The 25,202-nt window shown below is 47.3% G+C and overlaps 1 protein-coding gene across 1 annotated transcript in view; it reads left to right on the top strand.

Annotated features, from left to right (window-relative positions):
- The window catches only part of PLPP2 (phospholipid phosphatase 2), a 35,033-nt gene extending 23,203 nt beyond the window's left edge, over positions 1-11,830 (top strand). Inside the window, exons 2-7 of the mRNA XM_048498924.1 lie at positions 4,944-5,095; positions 6,058-6,335; positions 8,355-8,412; positions 8,549-8,725; positions 10,042-10,865; positions 11,559-11,830. Of these exons, the coding sequence (XP_048354881.1) occupies positions 4,944-5,095; positions 6,058-6,335; positions 8,355-8,412; positions 8,549-8,725; positions 10,042-10,206 (830 nt within the window). The 3' untranslated portion in view covers positions 10,207-10,865; positions 11,559-11,830. The remainder of the gene's footprint in view (positions 1-4,943; positions 5,096-6,057; positions 6,336-8,354; positions 8,413-8,548; positions 8,726-10,041; positions 10,866-11,558) is intronic.
- The last annotated feature ends 13,372 nt before the right edge of the window (positions 11,831-25,202 follow it).

The following is a 25,202-nucleotide window of genomic DNA, read 5'->3' as shown; positions in this document are numbered from 1 at the left end:
GAGGGGGGAAGGGCAAGGAGATTGTCAGCCCCTTTGAGTCTCCTGCAGGAGAGAAAGGGGGGATATAAATCCAAACTCCTCTTCTCCTCCTCCTCCTCCTCTTCCTCCTCCTCCTCCTCCTCCTTCTCCTTCACCTTCTCCTTCTCCTTCTTCTTCTCCTTCTTCTTCTTCTCCTTCTTCTTCTTCTTCTTCTTCTTCTTCTTCTTCTTCTTCTTCTTCTTCTTCTTCTTCTTCTTCTTCTTCTTCTTCTTCTTCTTCTTCTTCTTCTTCTTCTTCTTCTTCTTCTTCTAGAATGGCTGGGGTAGGTGCTTAGGTTCATATGGGAGGGAGTGGTCCTTGGGTCAATTGAGGGCTGTAAACCCAGGACTGGTGTTGGTTGAATAAAATCAGTTCTTTCGACTGAGGCATAGATACGTGCATTCCAGCTTGTGGCCGAGGGCTGCCACGATAGTAGTGCAGGCTGGGATATCTGTGGGAAAGACATCAAAGGTAGCAAAATGTGCATCTCTTGAGGCAAACTGAGATTTGAGTGATTGTCCTAGTTCCCCAGGCATTCCGTTGTTAACATGCAGCGGGGGGGGGGGGGGGGGGGGGGGGGGGGGTGGTGTTTGTGACGCCTGAATTGAATCCAAGGAATACCTCTCCAAATGAGCTTTGAAAATCGTACCAAGCTCGGTAACTGCAGTTAAGTCCTAATCGCAAGGTGATGGGATCCCTCAGGGCACCCCTCCTTTGTAAATGAAGGGGTTGGGTTACTACAGCTGGAGGATGAGTCGTGCAATAAACCATGCAGACAGATGTTGGGTTGGAGAACCAACCAGAAGTCCAAAAACAGAATGGAAGCAAAGCATCAGTAGTAACATGTCACATTAAATGATGCAAAATTCCATGGTAGGTTCCTAGGTTCAGCAAGCTGTACACAATAGAGGAGGAGGATTTATATCCCCCCTTTCTCTCCTGTAAGGGGCTTACAAACTCCTTTCCCTCCCCCCCCCCCACAACAAGCACCCTGTGAGGTAGGTGGGGCTGAGAGAGCTCCGAAGAACTGTGACGAGCCCAAGGTCACCCAGCTGGCGTGAGTGGGAGTGCGCAAGCTAATCTAGTTCACCGGATAAGCCTCCACAGCGCAAGTGGCAGAGCAGGGAATCAAACCCGGTTCTCCAGATTAGAGCGCACCTGCTCTTAACCACTACACCACGCTGGCTCTCTACAGGCCACAGCCCCTACCAATTTTGCCAAGCAACTTGGTGAATTGTTTAGCACATTGCAAAAGTCATTTTACCCAGAGTCATTTGGTGGACTTGGAAGGAAGCCAAAAAGTTCTGGATACTAATTTATACATGGATCCAGAAAATTTGAAAGTCTAATGAAGAAGAAGAAGGAGGAGGAGGAGGAGGAGGAGGAGGAGGAGGAGGAGGAGTTTGGATTTATATCCCCCCTTTCTCTCCTGCAGGAGACTCAAAGGGGCTGACAATCTCCTTTCCCTTCCCCCCTCACAACAAACACCCTGTGAGGTGGGTGGGGCTGAGAGAACTCCAAAAAGCTGAGACTAGCCCAAGGTCACCCAGCTGGCGTGTGTGGGAGTGCACAGGCTAATCTGAATTCCCCAGATAAGCCTCCACAGCTCAGGCGGCAGAGCGGGGAATCAAACTCGGTTCCTCCAGATTAGATACATGAGCTCTTAACCTCCTACGCCACTGCTGGGCACATCTACAGGAAAAGGTGCCCAAAGCAGGTACTCAAATGAATGCACGTCCACCCCCCAATCTGTCCGGTCTTCCCTATCTTGGAAGACCTGCTCTCCTGCGGCCAGGTCTACCTGTTTCTTTCAACTGCAGGTAGACCAAATCTCTGGACAACCGGTGTACCTGCCATTAAAAAGTGATAGTGATCTCCCCTTTCCTTTCAACCACTGGCAACCGGCTCTTCCGAGGGCTAGTCTACCCACTAGTAAAAGAACCTCGACAGCCAGGTTTACCTATCACTTTCAATCACCTATAGACCAGTTCTCTGGAAGTCTGTCTGCCCAGAAGAAGAATTGGTAGACCTGGCCTCCACAGAAGTCAGCTCTACCCATTGCAGCTTTATGGTAGGTAGACCTGCCCTCTGAGCAGCAGCGGCTTCCTGCATTACAAAGGGGTGACCTGGGTGCCCCTAGCCAAGTAGCACCCAAGGCTCACGCCCTGAGTGGCCCAACCCTAAATACACTGGTGTATACAAATGAAGCCGAGCGTATCTTTCAGGATTAGTAGATAAGCAGTCCAAAAAAATATGGAACTTTGTTTTTATATGACTTCAACTGTGAAAATATTATATGCGCAAAAACGGAACAACTCAACCATACCTACAGTGGGAGGTGGGTTAGTGAATCTGTGTGAATTGGCAGAGATGGCCAAACTTACTTCTTAGAGAAAAGAATCCATCTAAGTTTATTGACTATCGGAAACCCTTGATAGACTTCTTGTGTGAAACAGAAAAGAAAAATGGACTGATGGTTTGTAGTTTTGAGGAGTAGAAGCAGAGGTGGGATCCAGCAGGTTCTCACAGGTTCCCGAGAGTAGGTTACTAATTATTGGTGTGTGCCGAGAGGGGGTTACTAATGGGTGATTTTGCCATGTGATTTTTGCCTTAGTTACGCCCCTCCTCTCAGCAGTAGTGCGCAGAACTTGGAGCAGTCTAGCAGGAGGTGCACCGACGTGCGTGGCAACCTGCGTCTGCGTGCATTCGTTTCCCACCCAAGGACCGGCGCAGTGGCTGCGTCCTTGCCACAGCCCCGCCCAGGAATGCCCCGCCCCCGGAATGCCTGATCACGCCCCCGTTGTGCCCCGCCCAGCTCCATTGGCGCTACACCACAGTTTGAATCCCACCACCGTGGGAACCTGTTACTAAAATTTTTGGATCCCACCACTGAGTAGAAGGTAAAGGATTCAATTATATGAGGACCCTTCCACACATGCAGAATAATCCACTTTCAATGCACTTTGCAGCTAAATCTTACTGTGCGAAATAGCAAAATCTGCTTGCAAACAATTGTGAAAGTGGATCGAAAATGCACGTAGGCAAAGGGGCCTTAGAAAAAGGTGTGAATCTTTTTAGGGTTAGCATTGAAGATTTAATGTTTTATTTGGTTGTAATTAAGGAACGCGTTCTGAACTCTAAGATGAACTATATTCGGTGTGGAAAAAAGTTGGAAGTCTTTTATATTTACTCTTGTCTATTGTAACTTTGTCTATCACTGGATGTCAGGAATATGTGTCTTTTATGGGAAAAGTCATAATGCAAAGAAAGCTCTTCAGGCACACATGGTTTTTTGCCAGTAACTAGTTGTGATTCGAAGCAGTTACCGTGTTTCCCCGAATATAAGACAGTGTCTTATATTAATTTTTGCTCCCAAAGATGCGCTATGTCTTATTTTCAGGGGATGTCTTATATTTCTGTATTCTGTTCGTCAGGCATGCTTCCAAACAAAAACTTTGCTACGTCTTACTTTTGGGGGATGCCTTATATTTTGCACTTCAGCAAAACCTCTACTAGGTCTTATTTTCCGGGGATGTCTTATATTCAGGGAAACAGGGTAGCGAAACAATTACTGTGGTGTCTTCTTAGTCCTTCTAGTTCGGAGGCAACCGTTCGATCAGTAACATGCAAAGATCCGTAACAAACATTTCCCCTTTACAATAATACATTAGCAACCTAACGGTGGCCAAAAAAAAATCGTTGCCTCAACGCTGGATTTTAATGCTAAGAGGAGGGGTGAGAAAATGCAAAGTCTGGGTGGGAATCAATGGCTTTCACTTATTTAAACATTTATTGTTGGGTCAGGGGGGGGGTGTCCCACAGGTGCCCCCTCCTGAAGGTGATGTGGCGTGGCTGCTCTTAAGACCTCAGGAGCAGCAGTGGCGTAGTGGTTAAGAGCAGGTGTGCTCTAATCTGGAGGAACCGGGTTTGATTCCCCACTCTGCCACTTGAGCTTCGGAGGCTTATCTGGTGAACTAGATTAGCTTGTGCACTCCAACACATGTCAGCTGGGTGACCTTGGGCTAGTCACAGTTCTCAGCCCCACCTACCTCACAGGGTGTTTGTTGTGAGGGAGGGGGGAAGGGAAAGGAGTTTGTCAGCCCCTTTGAGTCTCCTATAGGAGAGAAAGGAAGGATATAGATCCAACTCTTCCTCTTCTTCTTCTTCAGAAGGTGGAAGCGCACCCACCTAGTGTGTGAGGCAGTGGTTACTGACATACTAAGATCTGGGCATTCCAGGTTCGAATCCCCACTCTGCTGCGGATCCTCGCTGGGTGGCTTTGGGCCTATCCTGCTGTCAGTGTAACCTACCTCGTAGGGTTGTTGTGAGGATGAAATGGGGGAGGTGAAAATGACGTGAGCCACTTTGGGTCCCCACTGAGGAGGAAGGAAGGGAATGAATAAAATAAAATCTGCCCGCAGGTCAGTTTTAAGTTCTGGCTTTCCAAATACATTCTGGTTTTCTGTGCAAAGCTTAAAAGAAGAAGAAGAGTTTGGATTTATATCCCCCCTTCCTCTCCCGCAGGAGACTCAAAGGGGCTTACAATCTCCTTGCCTTTCCCCCCTCACAACAAACACCCTGTGAGGTAGGTGGGGCTGAGAGAGCTCAGAGAAGCTGTGACTAGCCCAAGGTCACCCAGCTGGCGTGTGTAAGAGTGTACAGGCTAACCTGAATTCCCCAGATAAGCCTCCACAGCTCAGGCGGCAGAGCTGGGAATCAAACCCGGTTCCTCCAGGTTAGATACACGAGCTCTCAACCACCTATGCCACTGCGTATATATCAATTTTTGGTTCATTTTTAAGCCAGTGATCTTGTTTGCAATGTTGGGCTTTTTTTGCTGCATTTACTGGGCAGCTAGTCAAAGGGACTTGAGCAGAGTCTGTGCCCTGATGAGGGCCTTTCCTAAGTCTTGTTCTCTCTTGCAGCATCTCTGCCCTTTGTTATTTTGAGCCTCGTGAACTCCCCCTACAAGCGTGGATTCTATTGTGATGACAACTCCATCCGGTACCCGTACAAGACGGACACCATAACTCACGGGCTGATGGCCGGTGTCACCATCACCTGCACCACAGTCATTGTAAGGACGTTAACTGTTAGCCAGGAGAGCATAACAGAGTTTTATATGATTCTGAGAAGCAGTGTGGTGAAGTGGTTACAGTGTCAGGCTAGCATCTGGAACAGGGGTCTGCAACCTGCGGCTCTCCAGATGTTCATGGACTACAATTCCCATCAGCCCCTGCCAGCATGGCCAATTATTATTACAATAAATATAATTTTTATTTATTTATTTATTTATTTATTAGATTTTTATACCGCCCTATCCCCAAGGGGGTAATAACACTAACAATAACAACAATGTTATTCTATTCCCACTCCAATGAATGAGGGTGTTAGAATTATCCTCATCATTTTTAATGTATTTTTTAATTTTCTCAGTATACAAAAAACCCCATACAGTGGTACCTCGGTTTTTGTCGATAATTCGTCTGAAAGGAATCAACGAAAACCGAAATCGACGAAAACCGAGGCACCATTTCCCATAGGAATCAACGTAAATCCAATTAATCCGTTCGAGGCATTCCAAAAAGTGCCTCGAATGGATTAATTGGCTCCTTCAAACCCCAGCCAGGAGGCAGAGGGAGCTCCTTATTTGGGCAGTGACATCAGGGGGAGTCACTGCCCAAATAAGGAGGTCCCTCTGCCTCCCAGCTGGAGTTTGAAGAAGCCCAACCGGGAGGCAGAGGGAGCTCCTTATTTGAGCAGTGACATCAGGGGGTGTGACTGCCCAAATAAGGAGCTCCCTCTGCCTCGCTGGCTGGGGTTTGAGGGTTATGATGTCCATGAACTACAATTCTCTTGGCCATGCTGGCAGGGGCTGATGGGAATTGTAGTTCATGAACATCTGGAGAGCCGCAGGTTGCAGACCCCTGTATACCAGACAGGAACATGCCACGGCTGTAGATACTTTCCCCCAAAATAACGACCGATCTGGGCTTATTTGCGACGCTCGCTAATCAAACCCTTACATTTTATTTTTAGATTTCACTTGGCGAGGCGTATCTCGTTTACAGGAAATGCCTGTACTCCCGGTCGGAGTTCAACAATTACGTGGCTGCCCTCTACAAAGTGCTGGGGACTTTCCTTTTCGGGGCAGCTATCAGCCAATCGCTGACCGACATAGCCAAGTACATGCTTGGGCGCCTGCGGCCAAACTTCCTGGCCGTCTGCAATCCCGACTGGTCGAAAATAAACTGTTCGGAGTTTGTGCAGCTGGAAGCCGTGTGCCAGGGAGACCTCAAGAATATCACAGAGTCCAGGTCAGTGTGGAAAGAACAGCGACGTACCTGGAATGCAGGGGTCACCTGGCAGGAAGGAGCTGTGGAGATAGTTGATAGTTCCATGGGAATGTCAACTCAATGCATGGCAGCTGTGAAAAAGGCAAACTCTATGCTGGGGATCATTAGGAAACGAGTTGATAATAAAACTGCAAGGATCGTCATGCCCTTACATAAAGCCGTGGTTCGACCACACTTGGAGTACTGTGTTCAGTTCTGGTTGCCGCATCTCAAAAAGGATATCGAAGAGATAGAAAAAGTGCAGAGAAGGGCAACGAGGATGATTGAAGGATTGGAGCATCTTCCTTATGAGGAGAGGCTGCAGCATTTGGGACTCTTTAGTTTGGAGAGGAGACGGCTGAGGGGGGATATGATTGAAGTCTATAAAATTATGCATGGGGTAGAAAATGTTGACAGAGAGAAATTTGCCTCTCTTTCTCACAATACTAGAACCAGGGGGCATTCATTGAAAATGCTGGGGGGAAGAATTAGGACTAATACAAGGAAACACTTCTTCATGCAACGTGTGATTGGTGTTTGGAATATGCTGCCACAGGAGGTGGTGATGGCCACTCACCTGGATAGCTTTAAAAGGGGCTTGGACAGATTTATGGAGGAGAAGTCGATCTCTGGCTACCAATCTTGATCCTCCTTGATCTGAGATTGCAAATGCCTTAGCAGACCAGGTGCTCAGGAGCAGCAGCGGCAGCAGAAGGCCATTGCTTTCACATCCTGCACGTGAGCTCCCAAAGGCACCTGGTGGGGCACTGCGAGTAGCAGAGTGCTGGACTAGATGGAATTTGCTCTGATCCAGCAGGCTAGTTCTTATGTTCTCATGTTCTTAGATGTCCTGGCGAGGTGGGAGCCTCTGGTTATCATTGGCTTGGCTGCAGTGATGTCACAGAGCCAACAGCCAAGGAGATCTTTAGCAGTTGAGTTCTGCTATCCGTGAGCCACTTCCTTTACGTGTTGCTGAAACCCCTTGTGTGTTCAAAGCACACCTGGTTGAACCTTGAGATGCTGAGTTGGACAGTGCAGGATTTTCTGCTTAGGAATCATGTGAACGTAAGAAGCTCTGACTCGGGGATGCTGACCTCTCTCTGGCTAGTCTCCACCTAAAGCAGCTCTCCAGGGTCTTAGCAGGGTCTCTCTGCAGATGCCACAGGGTTGACCCCAGTGGCGTACCGCCTATAGGGACATGGGGTAGCCCATGTCTCCGGACACACATAGACCTGGGCGCCAGCATCAGTTGCGGATGGTAGACCTGGACGCCGGCTTCAGCTCCAAGTGGTAGACCTGGACGGCAGCGCGAGCTGCAGGCGGTAGACCTGGATGCCTAGGGGCAGGGCGGACAATTCAGATTTTGCCCCCAGGCATCCATTTTCCCTAGGTGGTGAAGAAGAAGAAGAGGAAGAAGAGGAAGACGAAGACGAAGAAGAAGAAGAGGAAGAAGAGGAAGAGGAAGAAGAGGAAGAAGAAGTAGTAGTAGTAGTAGTAGTAGTAGTAGTAGTAGTAGTAGTAGTAGTAGTAGTTTGGATTTATATCCCCCCTTTCTCTCCTGCAGGAGACTCAAAGGGGCTTACAATCTCCTTGCCCTTTCCCCCTCACAACAAACACCCTGCGAGGTAGGTGGGGCTGAGAGAGCTCCGAGAAGTTGTGACTAGCCCAAGGTCACCCAGCTGGCATGTGTGGGAGTGCCCAGGCTAATCTGAATTCCCCAGATAAGCCTCCACAGCTCCAGCGGCAGAGCGGGGAATCAAACCCGGTTCCTCCAGATTAGATACACGAGCTCTTCACCTCCTACGCCACCTCTGGTTGACCCCAGGGCCTCAGGTGTGTCCAGCAGGTGGTCTGCAGTCCTGCCCAGCTGTTTGCTTTTATCCCTCACTTTTTGTAACTTCCTTCTTTGCGTCCACGGTAGAATTGCCTGGTGTGACTCCGGATTGCTGGCGGGAGCACCAAAGAACAGTCATCAGCTTTCTCTCTCTCTCTCTCTTTTAGGTTATCATTCTATTCTGGGCATTCCTCGTTCGGAATGTATTGCATGGTGTTTCTGGCGGTAAGTGATCCACCAGCAGAAAACGGCCGGATCCTGTCATCCTGGGGAGGTGTCACCCAGAGGATGTAAGAACCCGGAACCCAGCCTGCAACTGACCTGTCTTCTGTCCCTCTTTCTTTCCCGACCGTGGTTCTAGCTCTACGTCCAGGCCCGCCTGGTGGAGCGATGGGCCCGGTTGGTGCGCCCGACGGTCCAGTTCCTTCTCATCTCCTTCGCCATCTACGTCGGCTACACCCGAGTGTCAGACTATAAGCACCACTGGAGTGACGTTCTGGTGGGCCTCCTCCAGGGGGCGCTGATCGCTGTCCTCGTGGTACGTGTGGGCCAGTGGCGTAGCTGCCAGGGGGAAGGGTGGGGCATCTTGCCCCAGGTGCACGCCGTGCGTGGGTGTTGCAGGGTATGGCGGGGGCGGTTGGGGCATGGCGGGCAGAAGGCGAACGTCCACCCAAGGCACAGTTCCCGCTCGTTCCACCCCTGGTGTGGGCTGACCAAGAAGGCGAGCATGGGAGAAGGGAATCTGTGACCCACTCATATCTTATACCTTGTTGGTCTTGGGTAGCTTCAGTTCAAACTGAAATCGCTCTTTGGCCAGATGCTCCTAAGAACATAGGAACATAAGAACAAGCCAGCTGGATCAGACCAGGAGTTCATTCAGTCCAGTTTCATGCCACTTGCAGGGGTTCATCAGGTGCTTCTTGGGAGCTCACCTGCAAGGGATGTGAAAGCAATGGCCTTCTGCTAAGCTGCTTTCGCTCCCTGGAGCACCTTGGTCTTGCTAAGGCATTTGCAATCTCTAGATCAAAGAGGTGATCAAGATTGGTAGCCATAGATCGAATTTCCTCCTCCATAAATCTGTCCAAGCCCTTTTAAAGCTATCCAGGTTAGTGGCCAATCACCCCCTCCTGTGGCAGCATATATTATTCCAGTCAATAATTTCAATCACACGCTGTGTGAAGAAGTGTTTCCTTTTATTAGTCCTAATTCTTCCCCCCAGCATTTCTCAATGTATGCCCCTGGTTCTAGGTGCATTGTAGGAGAAAGAGAGAAAAATTTATCTCTGTCAACATTTTCTACCCCATGCATAATTTTATAGACTTCAATCATATCCCCCCTCAGCCGCTCCTCTCCAAACTAAAGAGTCCCAAGCGCTGCAGCCTCTCCTCATAAGCAAGGTGCCCTTAGTCCCTCAGTCATCCCTATTGTCTCCTTTCTCTCGTAATCTCTTTTTCTATCTCTTCAATATCCTTTTCGAAGGATGTGGGCGACTCAGAACTTCGAACATACAGGACTCCGGCGCGGTACCGCATCTACGGCTTTATATAAGGGCATGACAATCCTTGCAGTTTTATTATCCTTTCCTAATGATCCCCAGCAGAGAGTTTGCCTTTTTCACAGCTGCCATGCATTGAGTTGACATTCCCATGGAACTATCAACTAAGACGCCCAAATCCCTTTCCTGGTCTGTGACTGTTAGCACTGGGGTAGCTTGGGAAAATACTGTTTCCCTCTCTGTCCCGTTTCCCTCAGCCGGTGTGCCTCTCTGCACCCTGCATCATGAGAAGCCGGGGGGGGGGGGGTGTTGCAGATTGCCTTCAGCCGTCTCGCTCATTCTGTCTTTTCCATTTCTAGGTCCGCTACGTCTCAGACTTCTTCAAGCAGCGCTTCGCTGTGAGCTGCATGCGAGGAGAAAGATCGCCTTCCCGGCCGCAAAACTCCAAGCATCCCCCCCTGATGCTCCGGGTGATCCAGGAGCACAACTACCATTTCTTACAGCTTTATCGGGCATCTACCTGAACTGCGGGGGGAAGCAGGGCCAATTCTGCTGGTTGCCCCGATGCTTCTTTTGAGTGCTCCCCTGGAGGGGTTTCCGGAACTGGTGTGCAAAGTTTTTACTGTTTATTCTCCCCCCCACCTTTTTTTTTCTTTTTTAACAACTTGCTCTGAAGCTTCAAAGCCCGGTGACTACACGGCGCCTTTCCTGCCCTCCAAAATTCTTGCGCAACCCCCACCCAAAGGGCTTAACGCTTCACCGAACGCAGCGGTTTCGTAGAATGCTTGGCGCGCGTGCCTTTTGCATCCTTGCCAAAGGAAAAGTCTCTTCCTGGGGATAGGGCGGAGCGCGGGTTGTCTGTCTGTTTCTTTTTCAATCCGGCTCAGCCTTTAGTACAGGTGCGTGCGTGATCCACAAATGCTAACCCTTACGTTCACGCCTGCCAGTACTGCTGTTCTGAAGGCAGGAATTCAGGCTTGGAGATATTTTCTGGATCCTCTGGCAACCCCGGCGTATGCGGGTCTTTTGCAGTGAAACACACCTTGGAGAATCGGGCACTTACCTGCCACTACGTGCTGTAGTGTGAAAAGTTCCGTGTAGTGCTCAAGGTACGGACTTGTATCTCCACAGGCTCGATTCATGAGAATCTTTGTTCTGAATAGAAACAGATGGACCGTTCAGGGTTCGGCAACCTGCGGCTCTCCAGATGTTCGTGGACTACAATTCCCATCAGCCCCTGCCAGCCTGGCCAATTATTATTACAATAAATATAATAATGTAATAACACTAACAATAACAACCATGTTATTCTATTCCCACTCCAATGAATGAGGGTGTGTTAGAATTATCCTCATCATTTTTAATGTATTTTTTTTAATTTTCTCAGTATATAAAAAAACCCATATACACTTTCACACCACCATCTCCACATCCATACAGGACAAAAATATGAAGTACAGGGAAAAGAAATAAACACGCACAAAAGAATTAAAACATACATAAGATTAATAGTATATTGTTACTTAAATGAAACTCTGTATGTTAATTTTTTCCGTAAATATGTTCATAGGATAGGTAGGGTATTTAGGAAGAGGAGCTTTATTTAATTATTCGGCAACTATGTACTCCCATCTAGGGAGAAGTAAAGTTAAAAGGTACAAAAAGTATGCCGATTGCAAGAAAGATACATGTACAACATATAATTTTTTTTTACTTATGTACGACATATATGATTTATGGTTGTAACATATTTTAATTCATTTAATAAAGTGGAAGAAAAAAAATTAAAACATACAATAACAGAATTATCATCATCATCCTCAATTGGCCATGCTGGCAGGGGCTGATGGGATTTGTAGTCCACGAACATCTGGAGAGCCGCAGGTTGCAAATCCCTGGACCATGTGAACGGGGACCACGCGGGACTTGGCTTGCCTCCCTGGCAACATCTGATCGGGGTTGTACAGTGGGAGAGAACACAAGGGAAATGGCATTTACGACTGGAGTGAAAGGAGGCGTGATTTTGTTTGGCCTTTGTAAGAATAAAACTCTGCAGCCCGCTTTCAAACGTTTCCAGCTGCGGTTTCTGAGCAGTGGAGATGGAAGCTGAGGAATATTCAATAAAAACAAATTGGAAAAATCTTAAAACGTTGCTGGGCAAACGACTTCGTTTCTTTTTCCTTTCTGACTCAGGGAAGATTCCAACCAAGTGAAAAGCTCAGGAGTTTTTAAACCATCTTTGTTATTCCCCCCCGCCCCTCTTGGTTTGATCCTTCAAGGGATGAGGCAGATGATCCCTTGGATATGTTGGAATAATAACTCCTGGTCGTGGAGATTATTCCTGTTCACAACGAGCAGCGTGCATGGGAGGCTGAGAGCACAGCGTGCACGTGGAGGATCCCATGAGCATGCAAGCTAGCACAAAGGAAAGTCGGAGCCAGTTGTAGTTTCTGATCTAGTAAAAAGAGTATTTATTAGTGAACGTCGATTTATGGCTACCAATCTTGATCCTCTTTGATCTGAGATTGCAAAGGCCTTAACAGTCCAGGTGCTCAGGAGCAGCAGCCGCAGAAGGCCCTTTCTTTCACCTCCTGCAGGTGAGCTCCCAAAGGCACCTGGTGGGCCACTGCAAGTAGCAGAGAGCTGGACTAGATGGACTCTGGTCTGATCCAGCTGGCTTGTTCTTATGTTCTTATGTGGTGGAGTCTCCTTTGGAGGTTTTTAAACAGAGGCCGGATGGCCATTTTTCTAGGGTGCTTCGATTGTGCCTTCCTGCATGGCAGGAGGTTGGACTTGATGGTCCTGGGAGTCTCTTCCAACTCTATGATTCTATTAAACATGACACATGAAATGAAAGCAAAAACTACCTACTAGCAACAGATTGATAAACTATAGTCCCTAATTGTCGAAAGCTTTCACGGCTGGACTCAACTGGTTCTGGTGGGTTTTCCAGGCTGTGCAGCTGTGGTCTGGTGGATCTCGTTCCTAACGTTTCGCCTGCATCTGCGGCCGGCATCTTCACGGCCGCACAGCCCGGAAAACCCACCAGGACCAGTGTAGTCCTTCATTCTTAACTCCTAGTCTTTTTTTGAATTTCAGTGTTACAGGGCAGCCCTATTTCCTGAGCCAAAAGTCCTCTGGAAGAATGACTGTCTTTATTATAGTGTGTGAAGCTTGGGCCAGAAGAACTTGGGTTCAGATTCTCTTCAGCCATGGACAACAGCAGATTGAAAAGCTAAATGGACCCAGGAGTGATTCGAATGATGGTCCCTACCATTTTGGCACCACCACAAGATGGGCAGTTTGCTCCTGGTTGTCCGTAGCCCTTCACGAGCTGGTGGAGTGTTGTGTTTAAGACCAGTGGGAGCAGCAGTGGCGTAGGAGGTTAAGAGCTCATGTATCTAATCTGGAGGAACCAAGTTTGATTCCCAGCTCTGCCGCCTGAGCTGTGGAGGCTTATCTGGGCAATTCAGATTAGCCTGTGCACTCCCACACACGCCTTGTGCCAAGTGTGACCTTGGGCTAGCTCACACAGCCTTTGAGCCTTCCTCTTTGGGATTCTCCTCAGCCCCACCTACCTCACAGGGTGTTTGTTGTGAGGGGGGAAGGGCAAGGAGACTGTAAGCCCCTTTGAGTCTCCTGCAGGAGAGAAAGGGGGATATAAATCCAAACTCTTCTCTTCTTCTTCTTCTTCTTCTTCTTCTTCTTCTTCTTCTTCTTCTTCAGTGGAGTTTAATCTGGAGAATCGGGTTCAATTCCCCACTCAAGGAGCTGGTTTTAACTCTTTATCTTGGTGAATCTGGATTTGTTTCCTCCTCCCTCCTCCAGATGAAGCCTAGCCGGGTGATCTCTTGGACCAGGCCAAGCAGTCTCCTCTCTCTTAGAACTCTCCTCAGCCCCTACTGCCTCTAACGAGGTGTCTGGTCAGGTGAAGGGAGTGGAAGATTATAAACCACGTTGAGACTCCTTCAATGTAGAGGAAAGCAGGGTATAAATCTAAAATCCTGTTCTCCAGGGCTTTGGCTGTGGTCATCTTTCCTAGTAGGTTAAAAGGTCAGTCTGCCTCTAGCCCTGAACTTCATTGGATGCCTTCAGACCAGTCTCTGTCAGCCTAGCCTACCTTGTAAGCATAAGCATAAGCATAAGCATTTTATTGTCATTGTGCACGCACAACGAAATTAACAGCAGCATTCCTCGATGCACACAATCTCAGACTCATACATCATCCTCACTTACCCCTTCCTCCACCCATCCCTACACAGCCCCAAACACATCAACACGAAGCCGCGGAGTTTAGCATAGCCACATAGCTCTAGAGTAGAAGCTGTCTCTAAGCCTCTTTGTCCTAGTTCTGAGGGCCCTGTATCGGCCTGGCCAGATGGTACAGCTTCTTTCTAAAAAAGCAAGAGGAGGTGCTGGATGAGACGCATCCCTCAGAATATTTTGGGGCTTTCCTATTTAGGCTTCCTTGGAATTATGGTAGGATTTCTTCCCAAGGAGGGGAAGAGGGCAAGTTTCCATAATCCTTTGCAGTGCAGAAAGTGATCACCCCTTTGGGAGCTGCCTTCCCATTCAGCTTACTGTGGAACTGGAGAACCATACACAGATGCAGTAGGTTAGGACACTGTCTATAGCACAGCGGTAAAAGGACACCAGAAGTTTTCCATCCAGTTGTTGCTTCCTTAAAAGTCTCAGAAAGTAGGGTTGTTATGAGGAAAAAATAGGAAATCTGTGCGGGCCAGTTTGAGCACCTTGGATAATTTAGTTGCATCTGATAATTTAGTTGCATCTTTTGTGCTAGGGAATTCCATACTCAGTGCTAATAGATATGCCTGCACACGGTTAAATTTACTCTCTGGCAGGGCTTATGCATTTCTCCTTTGCTGCCTGCCCGAATTCAAAGAACAGCTTGCAGAGTTGCTCTCCAAATTACTGGTCATGTTAGAAACGTTGAAAATTTGCTTTCTGCTCTCATCCTGCCCATTCGTTTTCCTTTACACAACGGGCACCTTTTCTGAGATTTGTTAAAATCCGCACCAACCATAAAGAATGGATTGTTCCGCCGAGTTATTCCTTTTTTTTCCTCATTGCAGAGAGCCTTAAAAGGATATTGCAGGATCTGTTCGCTCTCTAGGGTTTTATGAAAACCTTCAATTAGCAAATGTTTGGGTGGTGACAAATTCTTAAACGAGGCAAGAAAATTGCTTTGATGGTGCGTTTCTGGAGGCTTAGAGGCAGCTGAGATCGTGAAATCCGGAGAGACAGGAAAGATCTCTCAGTCACGGCATCCTTTCTTAGAGCGCGGAGGAAAACTAGGCTCAGAAATCTCAAGGCACCTTTTAAAACCCTATTTTGACGGGGGGGGGGGGGGGTCGGTTCTGAAAGCTGTTTATGTATACACACATGCACACACATATATGTATCCTGACCTATATACAGTGGAACCTCGGTTTTCGCTGGTAATCCGTCCGAAAAGAATCGACGAAAACCGAAACTGATGAAAACCGAGGCAAACTTTTCCATAGGAATCAATGTAAATCCAATTCATCCGTTCTAGGCACTCCAAAAAACATACCAAAAACACATTTTTGGTGAATAAACATAGTGTTTAATGCTGAAAACAGTCACAAACAATAACACGAGGACCAGCTTCAGGAGCCAGTGGATCTAAATGCCTCGCATCTTTCAGAAAGCTGTCCCAAGAGGTCTGTTTCTGACGCCTCTTTAAGATTTGTCTGAAATGGGGCAAGACATTGTTATTAAACAAGTTGCAGGCACGACCCGCAACAGCTTTGTCCGGGTGATTTTTCTCCACAAACCCCTGCACCTTACTGCAAATCGATGAAAACCGAGGCAAATCGATGAAACCGAGACAAAATTTTCACTGAAAAAATTGATGGAAACCGATGAAAACCAAAGGCAATGAAAACCGAGGTTCCACTGTATATCTATCTGGATCTATATATATCTACCTATCTAGATCTATCATCTATCTATCTATTATAGATGGATGGATGGACGGACGGACGGACGGACGGACGGACGGACGGATGGATGATAGGATGATAGGATGAGAGATGGATGATAGGATGAGAGATGGAGAGATAGATGATTGGGAGGGAGGGAGGGAGGGAGGGAGGGAGGGAGGGAGGGATGGATGGAGGGAGGGATGGAAGGATGGATGGATGGATGGAAGGATGGATGGATGGATGGATGGATGGATGGATGGATGGATGGATGGATGGAAGGATGGATGGATGGATGGATGGATGGAAGAATGGATGGATGGATGGAAGGATAGATAGATAGATAGATAGATAGATAGATAGATAGATAGATAGATAGATAGATAGATAGATAGATAGATAGATAGATAGATAGATAGATAGATAGATAGATAGATAGATAGATAGATAGATAGATAGATAGATAGATAGATAGATAGATGATAGGGTGGGATTCAAATAATTTAACAACTGATTGTTTACAAGCACCATTTTAACAACTGGTTCTGCCGAAGTGGTGCGAACCTGCTGAATCCCACCGCTGGATATAGATATACATATACATATATCCTGGAAAGTCAAGTGTGCTTGAGCCAGTGTGTTATTGTGACTAGAAGTTTACACAATGATCTGGGAGACCCCAGCTTATAATTTCACTTTGCTATGGATGCTCGTAGGGTGAGCTGGGTCATTTGCTCACTCTCAGTCTGTCCTACCTCTCAGGTTTGTTGTGAGGATGGCTCTCTTCCTCCAAAGGCCTTTTGCAATTATAATTTCAGGAGGCGACTGAGAATTCTAGGAGACCTTTGCCACCTTCTTCCAGAGCTGCAGTTCCCAAGTTGCCTTGACTGGCTCTCTAGAGCTATTTAGCCAAGTTTGGAAGAGGGTTCAAATTTGGCAATAAATTACACTAGTCAAAAGGACAGAAAAGCAGGGTATAAATTTTGAAAATAGAAGCTTGAGAAAATAAAACCTTGGCAGCAAACAATGTACATGCATTTCTACGGCCTTCCTGTTGGACTTGTTCCGGTGCTGTATAGCTTGCCAGTGGTGTTGGCGAAACCTTTAACTCCAGATGTTATGGACTACAATTCCCACCAGCCCCTGCCAATTGGCCATGCTGGAAGGGGCTGATGGGAATTGTAGTCCATAACATCTGGAGTGCCAAAGGTTCGCCACCACGGGTATAACGTGTATTAAATATATAACACATCTTCACTCAAGTGTAATAGTGTTTGGCTTTGTTCCTTTTTAACTCGCATGATATCTGTGGTGATCTGGCCATGAATTTAGAGCCAAAATTTTGAAGGAAAATAAAAGAAAGTTTTTTAAATGAATGAGGGATGGATGGAGAATTAAATAGTTTGTGCTGCCCTGAGGTGTGTTGTGTAGTCGTTATAGTTGTTGGACTAGGGTCTGGAAGACCTGGTGTAGTAAAAAGTATAATTTCTGCTCTGCCGTGAAGTAATGCCGTGAAGTAATTTCTGCTCTGCCGTGGTGCTTGTAAACAATCAGTTGTTTGGATTTATATCCTTCTTTTCTTTCTTGTGAGGAGTCTCAAAGCGGCTTACGAACTCCTTCCCTTTCTCTCGCTACAGCAGGTACCTTGTGAGGCAGGTGGGGCTGAGAGAGTTCTGAGAGAACTGTCACTAGCCGAAGGTCACCCCGCAGGCTTCATGTGTAGGAGCAGGGAAACAAATCCTCCGTGCGGAGGAGTGGGGAATCAGATCTGGTTCTCCAGATTAGAGGCCACCTGCTATTCACCACTACATCACGTTGGGTCTCAACCACAACACCACACTGAAGTTTGCTGCTTGACTTCGGGCCACTTAGTCAATCTCTCATGACCTTGCCTTCCTCACAGGGCTGTTGTGAGGGTACATGGGAAAGACAGATCCTTTAACACTTCCCTGAAAGGATGAAGCATAACACTGGTCCCTTTGACAGAGGCTTATTGTATGGAAATGGGCAACTGAAGCTTTTTCATGACATGGAAGGTCAATAAGGCAACCTGGTAAATAAACCGCCATTTAACTTTTATACCTCTATGACATGGGTCTGCAACCTGCGGCTCTCCAGATGTTCATGGACTACAATTCCCATCAGCCCCAGCTACGTGTCAGGGGCTGATGGGAATTGTGGTCCATGAACATCTGGAGAGCTGCAGGTTGCAGACCCCTGCTCTATGAGAAGGGCAAGACACCTTTTTCCTACAGACAGGTAGCAGAAGGTGTTCCTCCCACTGGGCAAAGGGGGCAGTTGCCCAGGGCGCTGCCTTGAGGGGGGTGCCAAAAATGCAGGTTGGTTTGTGGGATTTTTTGTATTTTCAGTGTTTTCCCGTTTTTGGCCTGCAGGAGGCGCAGTTTTTAGACTAGCAGCACCAAAATTTCAGGGATTTTTCAGGAGACTCTCCTGATGATATCACCCAGGTTTGGCGAGATTTGGTTTAGGGAATCCAAAGTTGTGGACTCCCAAAGGGAGTGCCCCTTCCCCCATGTTTTCCAATGGGAGCTAATAGAAGATGGGGGCTACACCTTTGAGGGTCCATAACTTTGGACATCCTGAACCAAACTTCACCAAACCTGGGTGGTATCATCAGTAGGGGATCATGAAGATACTCTGAAATATTGGTGATGCTATCTTAATAATTGCACCCCTGTCAACAGGCACCCCCTATATTTCCCCAGATTCTCCTTTTAAATCCACCCCCTTCCTGCCAGTGCTTGTTTTCTTTTTTCTTTCTTTCTTTTATTCTCTCAATGCCTAATAAAGGGCATTATTATTATTATTATTATTATTATTATTATTATTATTATTATTATTATTATTATTATTATTATTATTATTATTATTATTATTATTATTATTATTATTATTATTATTATTATTATTATTATTAAATTCACCCTCTTTGGCATGGATTTAAAGGGAGAATCTGAGGTCCCCAGTTTAAACATTGAAAGTGATGCTGTTTCAGGGTGGGGGAGAATCCACCTCCTTAAAATAGCATCACTTTCAATGTTGAGTTTAGCGAACTAGGGACCCCAGATTCCCTCCCTTTAAGGTGGATTTTAAAAAAGGAGTAAATCTGGCTCCTCTAGTTTAAGCAATTCATTGAAAAATGATGCTGGATTTGTAGGTGGATTCCAGTTATCATCTTCATGTTTAAACTAGGGAGCCTAGATTCTCCTTTTAAATCCACCTCAAAGGGAGAATCTGGGGTCCCCAGTTTAAATAACATTGAAAGTGATGCTGTTTCCCCCAATTGGGGGGACTGGATACAACGCCATAAAATGTTTTCATAGCAGTAATAAAACATTTTGAAAGCATTTTGAAAATGTTTTTAAAAAATATTTCTGTGGTATGGCATGGCCCATTTCTGTGTTCAGATTTGTGAGTTGGGGCATGTTCTATAATGCGATGGTGACTTTGACTTTCGACCTGGTGGAAAAAATCATTGTTTGGTCATGGTGGGGGAGGGTGGCCACTCGTGGGGGGGGCATCAAGCTCAGGTTTTGCCCAGGGGTCCAGTTTGCCTAAGTACGCCACTGACAGGTAGCAACTATGGGCATGACCGAAAATCGGTTGCACAGCAGAGAGGCAAGTTGCGGCAAGAACCCGACTGTGGACTCTACCATCTGTGCATTAGGGCTTTGCTTTGATGTGAGCACTGCAAACTACGATGGTGTCCGCTCATGAATTCTGGGAACTGTCATTTGGGTTCTGGGAATTCTGGTTTAGAGATTCTGATCCGTACAAATCTAAATCAGCCAGGTAAATAATAAGATGCCTAATTTCCTCAATCGCCAAGCTGGTGCGCTTAGGTTTAGGGGGGGGGGGGGCTTTTCTTCCTAATTGTAAAACCTAATTGTAAAAATAGGGGGGGGAGCAGCAGTGGCGTAGGAGGTTAAGAGCTCGTGTATCTAATCTGGAGGAACCGGGTTTGATTCCCACCTGAGCTGTGGAGGCTTATCTGGGGAATTCAGATTAGCCTCTGCACTCCCACACAGGCCAGCTGGGTGACCTTGGGCTAGTCACAGCTTCTCAGAGGTCTCTCAGCCCCACCTACCTCACAGGGTGTTTGTTGTGAGGGGGGGAAGGGCAAGGAGATTGTCAGCCCCTTTGAGTCTCCTGCAGGAGAGAAAGGGGGAATATAAATCCAAACTCTTCTTCTTCTTCTTCTTCTCCCCTCTGCTCTAGTGCACTCCTTCAGGAAACCCGACGCAGTGTGCCAATGGTGCCACATATACAATGTGTGTGATGGAGAGGGGGGGGGTGTTCTGTGCAAGTAACCGCCCCCCCCCCTTCAAACTCAAGTCTGGCTTCCTCTGAGTTTGCCGCTGGCTGGGAAGCGAGGCGGTTCTGAAACCAAGCAGGAGGTGGCGGGCGGAGGTGGCGTTAAGTGATTTGGGAAATGCTCCGGCTACCGTCTCGCATTCCAGGTTTTTGGCAGGGAGAGCGCAAAACGCGTGTGTGGACAGAACAAGGGGGTGGGGGGATTCCTGGCCAGGGTGCAGAGAAACGTCCCCACCGCCAGAGCTGCGGCCCCACTGTTTGTTTTCTAGGCACGGCCTGGGCGGGAGCGGCAGGGCAGGCTGGTTTCACTGGCTGATCTCAGATGTACTCGGCGGCTTCGAGAGTTTGCAGTCAACTGGCAGCCTGCCTCTTCCTTCTTTGGATCGTGGCCCCCCTATGCACACCACCCGCAACGGATTCAGGCCTACTCCTCTGGGCCACGCCTGCCATCTTTGCTGAGGCCCCCTTGGCTTCTTGCCTTCTTCACCCTCTGTTTCACACCTCTGTTAGTGGTGATGGCCACAAACCTGGATAGCTTTAAAAGGGGCTTGGACAGATTGATGGAGGAGAAGTCGATTTATGGCTACCAATCTTGATCCTCTTTAATCTGAGATTGCAAAGGCCTTAACAGTCCAGGTGCTCGGGAGCAACAGCAGCAGCAGAAGGCCATTGCTTTCACATCCTGCAGGTGAGCTCCGAAAGGCACCTGGTGGGTCACTGCGAGTAGCAGAGAGCTGGACTAGATGGACTCTGGTCTGATCCAGCTGGCTTGTTCTTATGTTCTTGCATGCATGCATGCATGCATTTATTTATTTATTTATTTATTTATTTATTTTTAAGTTTTTTATACCACCCTACCCCCAAAGGGCTCTGGGCGGTAAACAACCTAATTATATAACATACAATTAAAAACCCATTTAAAATAAACACAGCGGTCAGTATATAAAAACAGCATCAGCAATAAAATTCTTATTAAAACCCTCCCAAAGTGGGGGGGAGAAAGGGTCCCATAGATGGTAGAGGGACCCCAAACACAGGAGACTAATATGGGGGGGGGGGCTCATCAGCGGCCGGACACTCCAAAAGCCCGGCGGAACAACTCCGTCTTACAGGCCCTGCAGAACTCACCAAGATCCCGCAGGGCCTGGACAGCTGGAGGAAGCCCTGGCCCGAGTGGAGGCCCGCCGCATCGTTTATTGAAACACGTCTAGGTCGCCTTTCTTCCTGTGGAGGAGAGGACTATCAGCAGCTACCAACCACAGTGACCGAAAGGAACGTCCAGGCTTAGAGGCAGTCAACCACTGAATCACACTGCCCAGGGGGCAATATCAGGGGAAGGCCTCGGCCTCTATGCCCTGTTGCCGGCCCTCCAGAGGAACCTGTTGCCGGGACACTGGACTAGACAGACGGCTGGTCTGATCCAGCCGAGCTCTTCTGATGTTCTTGTTGTTGGGGAGAACCACCCCTGGTGCGTGTGTTTCCCTTGCAAAAGCAGCAGAGCGGCACAGAGGCTGAACCCAGGGACGCTTACCTGGGCACACACGTGTGGCTGAGCTTGCTAGAGAGAACTTCAGACACAAAAGAAAGTCAGAGTCGTTTGTAGTTTCTAATCTAATGAAAAGACTATTTGTTAGTGAACTCCATTCTGGATAGAAAGGTGGAGAGATAGGTTCACTAACTATCCTATTCTAGCTGGATGGAGACAAATGCGCAGGAGACACATCATCTCCCTAGGCATGGTGAAGGTAAGATGGAAAGGTTCAGAGAAGAAGGCGGAAGCAAGGGAGGAACTCCCTAAGAGTATCGGTCTACATCAAAAGGATAGAGTCAGCATGATAGAGTAAAGGTGACAAATTCCTAAGTCCCTATCTAGCCACTAGCTCGCTAGTAAAAAAAAACCCTCTGTAGGATGAGGCAGGAAACAGCGTAAAGTCCCTTTCTTCCAACAGAGAGGACTATCAGCAGCTACCAACCGTGGTGACCGAAAGGAACCTCCAGGCTCAGAGGCAGTCAACCACTGAACCACACTGCCCAGGGGGCAATATCAGGGGAAGGCCTTGGCCTCTATGCCCTGTTGCCGGCCCTCCAGAGGAACCTGTTGCCTGGACACACTGGACTAGACAGACCGCTGGTCTGATCCAGCCGAGCTCTTCTGATGTTCTTGTGATGCAACGCAGACCCAAATGGATATCAAACAGACCCTGTGTCTCAATAACCCTTAACTTTGAGGTCCAAGTTGCCAGCAGTTGCAAAAGCCCTTCAGGGGAGGAGCGGTATAGAAATTTAATAAATAAATAAAAACTGAACGCCGTTTGATAGACATGTTTGATTTACAGTGATCCCTTCCGCATCTCAACTTTCCACGTCGCCGTTTTGATATATCACAGGTTGGTATAAGAAATTAGATGAGAATTTTGGGAGGAGTTTTGCAGAAGCCGCAGAGGACACGTGAAGCAGACGACACAGAGAAAGTTTAGAAATTCGGAAATACAGCAAGTATAGGTATAGAACTGCTTAATAGCATTATCTTTTAATAGGGTGTTGGGTGGTTTCTGGGCTGCATGGCTGAGTTCTGATAGCATTTTCTCCTGACGTTTCGCCTGCATCTGTGGCTGGCATCTTCAGTGGATCTGATGGTAGTAAAGCACGTGGAGTATATATACCTGTGGAATGTCCAGGGTGGGAGAAAGAACCATTTGCCTGTTAACGAGTGTAAAAGGTGCAGTTAGCAAGCTTTAGAAGAAGAAGAAGAAGAAGAAGAAGAAGAAGAAGAAGAAGAAGAAGAAGAAGAAGAAGAAGAAGAAGAAGAAGAAGAAGAAGAAGAAGAAGAAGAGTTTGTATTTATATCCCCCCCTTTCACTCCTGCAGGAGACTCAAAGGGGCTGACAATCTCCTTGCCCTTCCCCCCTCACAACAAACACCCTGTGAAGCAGGTGGGGCTGAGAGAGCTCCAGAAGCTGTGACTAGCCCAAGGTCACCCAGCTGGCGTGAGTGGGAGTGTACAGGCTAATCTGAATTCCCCAGATCAGCCTCCACAGCTCAGGCGGCAGAGCTGGGAATCAAACCCGGTTCCTCCAGATTAGATACACGAGCTCTTAACCTCCTACGCCACTACTGCTTTATTTGCATGTGTTGGGGAGAATCCACCCATTTACCGTGTTTCCCCGAAAATAAGACAGTGTCTTATATTAATTTTTGCTCCCAAAGATGCGCCATGTCTTATTTTCAGGGGAGGTCTTATTTTTTCGGTGTTCTGTTCGTCGGGCATGCTTCCAAACAAAAACTTTGCTACATCTTCCTTTCGGGGAATGCCTGATATTTTGCACTTCAGCAAAACCTCTGCTACGTCTTATTTTCAGGGGATGTCTTATATTCGGGGAAACAGGGTAGCATGTGAGTGACCATGAAGACAGCATAATCGATTAGTGAGGGCATTTGCACGGCCCGGAAAACCCACAACAACCAAACTTCTTAGTTGACTTATCTTCACAACAAGGTAGTTGACTTATCTTCACAACCCCACAAGGTAGATCACGCTGAGATTGTGTGACTGAGCCAAGGTTTCCCCCTTCCTGCAATCTTCTATGGCAGAATGGGGATTCAAAGTCACACACTTTGCACTCTGGCTGTGTACAGTCTTATATATTGATCTTACATATAATTAAACAACTTAACACTTCAATTTGTATTTACAAAAAAAAAAGACACACAGAAGGCAGAGATGGGAGGGGGCAACTCTTAACAGAGAGCCAATATACCCACTAGAAGCCTCAAAGAACTGTTGGAAGTGGATTGAACACACTGGCATACTGAGGAAGACATACGAAAAACGTTTTATACGCGCGAGACGTTTTTATGTAGAACCTACTGAATTGGACTATGGACTATATGGAACTGAAGCTTTGTTTCTGAACAAAGAATTGAATGGACTAAGTGATTATTCATGTTTAGTTACAAGAGTTGGAAGCCTTATGCTGTATCTTTAAGAACTTTGTTAGAGAAATAAGGAAATGTAAATACAAACAGAAGTGTTAAGTTGTTTAATTATATGTAAGATCAATATATAAGACTGTACACAGCCAGAGTGCAACATGTGTGATTTTGAGTTTATTTGGGTTAACTTTGACATTGCACTCTTAAAGATAGTGGTGAGAGTGGGGATTCAAACATTGGATTCCCAGATGCTAGTCCAACACTGTGACCACTACACTATGCTGGTGGGCTGTGTGATCTGGTGCCTTGCACAGTTTTCTCGATTACTCCCTGACAGAGATGGAGGGAGGAGCGGAGACAGGGAATTGTGAATTGCAGGAACTGTGTACTGTGGGGAAGAGACTCTGCCTTGACCTCTGGCATGACAATTTTGTCCGAATGGTGGCTGAATATTCCACGCGCCTGATTCACCAATTGTTACCCGCTGCCAAGGGAACAGTTGGTGATACTGAACGGAAACAGTAATAACCGGGGTGGCAGCTAACCGGCCCGGCCAGAAGGGAGGATTTTCTCAATGGAGAATGACGACAGACACAAGAATCTTGGATGCAGGAGCACTTTACCAAAACGAATGCGCCCAACAAGGCACATGCAACACAATTTATAGGGGGGAAATTCAAACAAATAGGAGGAGGCAGGTAAATAATGAAAAGCCCTTTTTTCTCATTGGTGGAGGGCAAGTCCAGGGGTGGAGCTGGGTGAACTCATAGGTGGCCTTGGACCTTATTGGTTTGATCCCATCAGGAGAGAAAAGGTGGTGGCCACTGCTAAAGGTGTTCTTCCTGGGTGCGGTTGGTAAAAGCAGCCACAAGTTCCTGCCCCCTTTTGTGATGGTTAATGAGTCTCTTGTGTTCAAACTGCAGGATCATTAAAGCGGAGGGTGTCGCTTTAAACCCGGATGCCTCCATAGTCACATACACGATGGGGACCTTAAGGAATAAAAACCTAACTGAAACTACCTGAGTAAATATGGCTATAGAAGAGAAGAAGAAGAGTTTGGATTTATACCCCCCCTTTCTCTCCTGCAGGAGACTGAAAGGGGCTGACAATCTCCTTGCCCTTCCCCCCTCACAACAAACACCCTGTGAGGTGGGTGGGGCTGAGAGAGCTCCGAGGAGCTGTGACTAGCCCAAGGTCACCCAGCTGGCGTGTGTGGGAGTGTACAGGCTAACCTGAATTCCCCAGATAAGCCTCCACAGCTCAGGCGGCAGAGCTGGGAATCAAAC

This window comes from Sphaerodactylus townsendi, linkage group LG05 (assembly GCF_021028975.2).
Source record: "Sphaerodactylus townsendi isolate TG3544 linkage group LG05, MPM_Stown_v2.3, whole genome shotgun sequence".
NCBI lineage: Eukaryota > Metazoa > Chordata > Lepidosauria > Squamata > Sphaerodactylidae > Sphaerodactylus > Sphaerodactylus townsendi.
The sequence above is the reverse complement of the archived record's forward strand: the minus strand, read 5'-3'. Positions and strand labels throughout refer to the sequence as shown.